The sequence below is a fragment of the Trachurus trachurus genome, assembly GCF_905171665.1.
Source record: "Trachurus trachurus genome assembly, chromosome: 11".
Classification (NCBI taxonomy): Eukaryota; Metazoa; Chordata; class Actinopteri; order Carangiformes; family Carangidae; genus Trachurus; species Trachurus trachurus.
The window spans coordinates 15,220,917-15,227,114 of NC_139904.1; the positions used below are offsets into that span (position 1 = coordinate 15,220,917).

At 41.1% G+C, this 6,198-nt stretch overlaps 1 protein-coding gene across 1 annotated transcript; it reads right to left on the reverse strand.

Annotated features, from left to right (window-relative positions):
- Positions 1-3,858: 3,858 nt before the first annotated feature.
- LOC310993503 (ictacalcin-like) lies at positions 3,859-5,916 on the reverse strand. Its single transcript, XM_083981866.1, has 3 exons — positions 5,836-5,916; positions 4,357-4,508; positions 3,859-4,154 (listed from the first exon to the last, which is right to left on the reverse strand). Exons 2-3 carry the CDS (start codon positions 4,501-4,503, stop codon positions 4,011-4,013), a joined length of 291 nt encoding a protein of 96 aa, XP_083837992.1. The 5' UTR covers positions 4,504-4,508; positions 5,836-5,916; the 3' UTR covers positions 3,859-4,010.
- Between the last annotated feature and the right edge of the window lie 282 nt (positions 5,917-6,198).

Below are 6,198 nucleotides of genomic sequence, written 5' to 3' on the forward strand. Positions count from 1 at the left end.
GGCCTTGTTCATGGTGCGAGGATCACCCTGTTTGCCGGAATATTTACGAAAGGTTTTGATGAGGATGTCGATTGCCGTCTCAACGTTAGACATGATGGTGGCTGTGTCAGGAGGACAGGAAAAAAATTAAAAAGAGTTAAATAGTGACACACGGGATTTTTCCTGATGTTCCTGTATTGATTTTCATTAAAACCTTCATACTGTGATGACAGGGACTCAGGATTTTTCATATACATCCCTCAAGGGATAAACTAAAGGTGTTGCTTCAGGATGACTCTCTCATTTAAAGGCGCTATGACTCCATCTAGAGGCCGAGTCTAGACCCGTTAACATCATCATGTGACATTGTGGTGAAATTTGAAACGCTAACAAGGGGTTTATAGTTTATATCCACAGCTAGAGGGGGCAGTTGCAGGAGGAGGAAACGAAGGAAGAGTAGTTCAGGGTGTGGTTGAGTGAACTTTTCTTTTCTTTTTCAATAACGGTTAATACATTTCATTTGGTTGCAACTGGTAAACTAGTCACCGGTCGGTGCCAACTTTTGAATTGCATTGCGTTTCTGCATTTCTGATGTTTATATAATGAGCATTATCTGCTGTAAAACCGCAAGTTTCATCACAAGCGCCAAAGAGAAGTCATTAGTTTAAAATATGCTATTTTGTAATTTCACACAAATTAATTATGTGACTAAAATGACATGAAACTTGTTGCATTCAAAAGGATTTCCCATCGCAACAAAGTTCTACAACTTTCTCCAATCAAAAACATGCTAGAGTGATGACATTCACTCTTCACTTGCTCAGTTAGAACCCCACCAAGAATAGAGAAGACATTTTCACCATCTGCTCCAGCCAGTGGCGTATCCAGGATATTTGCCACTGCAGAGTGGCAAATATGGCAGACAATATTTTTACTGGCCAAGATGGGACACAAAGCTAGTGTGGGGTGGCCATGGTATAGCGAAGTTTAATGCCATACGTAGCCAACCGTGGTTCGAATGCGGCTGCAGTCCTTTGCTGCATGTCACATCCCCTTCTCTCTCCTCCATGATTTCCTGTCTCGTAATTGCCCCCCCCCAAAAAGGTGTTTATGCTGGTAAAAAGAAAAATCTTGATTTTTTTCACAGTTCTCAGGAATCTCTAGTTATTTTAACATGTCTATTTTTAATCAGTAATTATGTTCTGGATAGGGTACACATTTTCTAAGAGCCTTGTAGGGGATTAAAGCCCTCATCTCTTCACAAGTTAGATCAGGGTAGCAAAATTAAACTGCTCTTAACTCATCCTATAGAATAACATTCATCAGTAATCAGCTCATTATTTGTGTCACCTGTATTGTTACATGTGTTTTCTTTACTAATTTAGGCCCCATATCTTGTGGTTAAATAAAAACACAGCAATCCAGGCAACAGAACAAACCAAAAAATCTAATCAAAGCTTAATACTTAAAGATAGGCCTTATTAAAAAGTTTATCTGTGAACAAAAGATAAACTATAGGAAAAAACTGAAATATTTGTTGTTCTTAACATGCTTAGTTTATGTTATTATTTATCTTAGATATCATTTGTTGGAGATACTGGAATTTGATTTTTTTTTTTTGGTTAGATCTTTGCCAATTTGCCAGTTTTTATTTAATCACAAGATGGTGCCTACAGGTGACACAGATGGTGGCCATGGGGAGAGCGAGTACACCATTATCTGTATTATCTGTAGCCGTTTTCTTAGATCTTTATTTACTTTAAAGCAGAAGTAAGCGTTTGTGTTAATATAAGTCTTAAATAGTTATATCTTCCGTCAGCAATCACTTATATAGAGTGTTTGGTCCGAAACACGGGTCTGTCAGTCGCTCTGCTGTAAGCCGAGGAGAATACTTTCCTTGTATCCTACAACCTTTATCCAATGAGGAGAGAGAACGGCATAAAGGGGCGGTCCTCTCTGTGTGTGCAGCCAAGGGATGTGCGTGAATGTGGTGACGTAGGGACGAGGGCGGGGACTGCTAACTCCATCGGCTGACAAGAAGTTAGCCAAAACGACCGGATCGCTTACTTCTGCTTTAATGAAGACGAACTAAAAAAAAAAAAAACCCAACCAGCGTCGCTGCAGTGAGAGACGTGACACCGGTCAGGAGCCCTGTCTGGTCAAAACAAAAGCACAGCATCTGTTACGAATCAAGTTTACCAGAAATTCTGACTGATACTGATACTGACTGTACAGTATGTAGGCTAATTACAAACCAACATGAGGAACCGGTATTGAAGGGGGCGTCAAACTTGAGTGATTGATAGAGAGGTTGTCTGTGCGGAGCGGAGCATAGCTGCAGTGACTTGTATGTGTGTAGGGGAGGGTGTGACAGCAAACTAACTACCTATCAGATTTGGGGTGACCACAGGGGTGGCCAAAGAGTTTTCAGGGGTGGCCCCTGTCACCCCGGCCAGGCCACTCCCCAGTTTGCCAAGTAGCTTTTTTCACAAGCTGTTTACCAGTACTAATTTTGATTAGTAGCCTACTGATACCATTGAGGTTTGAGTTGGGTAACTCTGAATAACGTAACTTGAACCTTGAAGAGCAGGTTCTTAGGTGAAAGTGAAATTGATTTTTTTTTTCTTCTAAATTTCAAATCGGTACAGTCAAGCAATAGCTGACAGGGGTGAGAATGGATTTTTTTTCATTCCTTTTGCTCTTAAAGGGATAGTTCAACATTTTGGCAAATTGGCCCATTGCCATAATCACTATAGTCATAGCAGTAGGTTCATTACCTTTAATTGTAGGTGTAAGCTATTTTCCTACGGCGGAGCGCAGCAGCTGGCTGCTCAGAGCTACGCTATGGAGGCTAATGGAATTTCTTGGTTTCCCTCATTAAACTCATCAAATTCAACATCCCAAAACTCCACAGCGCTTTTGTAGACAAGTTGTGACCTGCACAACCACCACGCTATGAGATAATGACGGAACGATACGAAACGGAGCCGTTTTCGAGGTAAATACAGGGTAAATACGGAGACTGCTTGCTGAAAAACTGTCCCTGAACGCAACGCGCATCAGCGGTTTTGTATGAATTTACCTCGAAAACGGCTCCGTTTCGTATCGTTCCGTCATTATCTCATAGCGTGGTGGTTGTGCAGCTCACAACTTGTCTACAAAAGCGCTGTGGAGTTTTGGGATTTTGTATTTGATGAGTTTGATGAGGGAAACCAAGAAATTCCCTTAGCCTCCATAGCATAGCTCTGAGCAGCCTGCTGCTGCGCTCCGCTGTACTAAAAATAGCTTACACCTACAATTAAAGGTAACGAACCTACTGCTATGACCTATAGAAATTATGGCAATGGGCCAATTTGCCAAAATGTTGAACTATCCCTTTAATATTGTGTAGGTCGTACTATAGGGCCATAACCACCGTCTAAATCAGTGGTTCTCAACCTTTTTGGGGTCCCCTGCATATTTTTGATCAACCCTGAGGACCCCCCCCCCCCAACAGGTCATGAGGGTTACCCGCCAGCAGGTCCAGCATGCATTAGAAACAATGGGACCCACTGGCCAGTGAGTACTTTAACCTCCTATAAGGGTTAAAGAAGCAGAATGGACAAAGAGGAGATTGAGTCATTTCTTGTTTCAGATTAGCCTTGCTTTAAACACAGAACTTTAGTGAATGTTCTCCTGCCATAACATTAAGTATTGTATTGTTACTTTCTAGAGAGAGTTCAGGTATGAAGTCTAGTGTGAATAAAAAGAAATATTGTATGTGTTTTGGACAAATATAATATTAACCTTAATCTACTCAGATTACGCTGCTGACATGTAGCTGTCCAGTGTTGTCTCATGCAGTAACACACAAATTGCACAGCTCAAGTGTTTCAAAAAACCAAAAAAAAGTTTATTTCATTTTGCATAACAACATATATATTTTTGTTCATGCCTCTGAACAGTAGTAAATGTTAATTTCCTTTAAAAGACACTCTTCTCCATCACAGGAGACCATCACCCTCTCTGTGTTGGTGGTGGCGCTGGGCTCCCTATTTCTTGCCGGTGAAATGCTCATGGCACATCACAGTGAGGGTGGCCACCAGGGTGACAAACTCAGTGAAGTCCACACTGTTGTCCTTGTTCCTGTCCAGGTCATTGAAGATGCGGTCAACCGCTGCCTTGTCACTGGCTTTCTGTAGGTAAGAAAATAATTAGCAGACATGTTAGTTGGTTTTGACGTGAGTTGTGTTTCAAGTGTTCAGCAATTATCACTGGACTAAGATGCAAAAAAACCTTACTGCAATTTTTGTGTCTACATATTCAAAATTTTGCATGTACATCAGTGTATTCACACATCTGCAGGACTGATACAGAGAGAGGTCAAAGGTCGCTCACCCCCAGCAACGCTCCCAATTCATTAGTGAGCAGCTCTTTCAGCTCGGCCTTGTTCAGGGTGTGAGCATCACCCTCTTTGCCGGAGTATTTATCAAAGGTGGTGATGAGGAGGCCCATAGCCGTCTGGATGTTAGTTATGTTAGACATGGTTGCTTCAGGAGGACAGGAAAAACAAACAAAAAATAGTTAAATAGTGACACATGGGATTTTTCCTGATGTTCCTGTATTGAATTTCTTTACAACTTTCATACTGTGATAACAGGGACTCAGAACTTTGTATACATCCTCAGGGCGGAAGAACTGAAGGTGTTGCTTCAGGATGACTCTCTCATTTAAAGGCGCTATGACTCCATCTAGAGGCCGAGTCTAGATCTGTTAACATCATCATGTGACATTGTGGTGAAATTTGAAACGCTAACAAGGGGTTTATAGTTTATATCCACAGCTAGAGGGGGCAGTTGCAGGAGGAGGAAACGAAGGAAGAGGAGTGCAGGGCCTGTGTGGTTGAAGTGGCACAAATTTACTCAGTTATACATTCTTTTGATTTTTCATTTTTTTCTTTGGAACACTGGCCTCTGGTTAAAAGTTTGCTTTACTTTGTCTGTTCTGCTGCAGTGGACATACGGGTTCAATCGTGCTCTATAATCACAGAGCCAAAATATGTGCATTACGTAACAAAATATATACCTCAAGGAATGCATACTTGTTTCATTCATTCGTATCAAACAGTGGGTGACATCATTGCTTTTGTTTTTGCCTGTGTGTTTTCCTCTGGATTTTCCATGCTGCTGGATATAAATAAACGCTGGGTTTCCACTGGGACCCAGGTACTCATATTTCCCTATGTCACTGGTCTCTAACACAGTGACACAGTGCATTGTTATGGCAACCGCTGAATCTCTCCAGGTAACTGTGATGAACTAGGTAAAGGAGCAAGCCATGGCTTGAAAAGTCCCAGTAGATAATCTCAGACCAGATGCCTGCTTGCATTCTGACTCAGATGGTGCTGCTCCCACAGTGGGGTGTGGTAGACTAAGGAAACGGTGGCATTGGTGGGTCCGTAAACAAATGAGAATTTTGGAGGAAGAGAGCGCAAAAGAGTTGCCACACTAAATAACTGTTCATACGTTTCATTCGGTTGCAAGTAAAAGAGTCACTGGTCGGTGCCAACTTTTCAATGTGCAATGCATTCCTTAAAGGTCATTTGAGGCTGATGTTTATATAATGAGCATTATCTGCTGCAGAACTCCAAGTTTCACGAGTGAGAAAGAGAAGTTGTTTGTTTAAAATATGCACAGACATTGGTAAGTTTGCGGTTTGTGAAGACTTTATGCTATTTTAGAATAAAAATGACTAAACTGACATGAAACTTGTTGCATTCAAAATGATTTCCCATCACAACAAAGTTCTATAATAACACTTTATAAGTAAGTTTTAAGTAAATGAAACCAAATGAGATTATTTAGATTTTCTACTCACCAAAGGTGGGATACAAGGAGATGAGAGTTGAAGTCAGTCTTGGAGGAGCTGCAGTGACGGGAAAATGGATGCAAAGGATGCTTTATACAGCACCACACCCACCATCCCTTCCTCCATAATACTCTTTCATCTTCAGCCACTCCTCTTTCTTGTTCCCCCCTCGTATCCTCTAACTCTTTTTTTTTCACTTAGAAAAACTGCGTTTATGTTTTGTTGCTTAGAAAATGATCAACAAACAACTTGTGATTATTCATACCAGTTGTGAGGGAGTCTGCTACGAATCATCTTTCATATCTACAACATCTTGTAGTCTGATATTCACAGTGTAGGCTATGTATGCAATCAGGAAGCATTTTGTAAAAT

Coding starts and splice junctions, on each gene's coding strand:
- LOC310993503 (XM_083981866.1), bottom strand. CDS start 4,503: ATGTCTAACATAACTAACATCCAGACGGCTATGGGCCTCCTCATCACC. Junction 4,155..4,356: donor AATTGGGAGCGTTGCTGGGG/GTGAGCGACCTT, acceptor TCTTACCTACAG/AAAGCCAGTGACAAGGCAGC.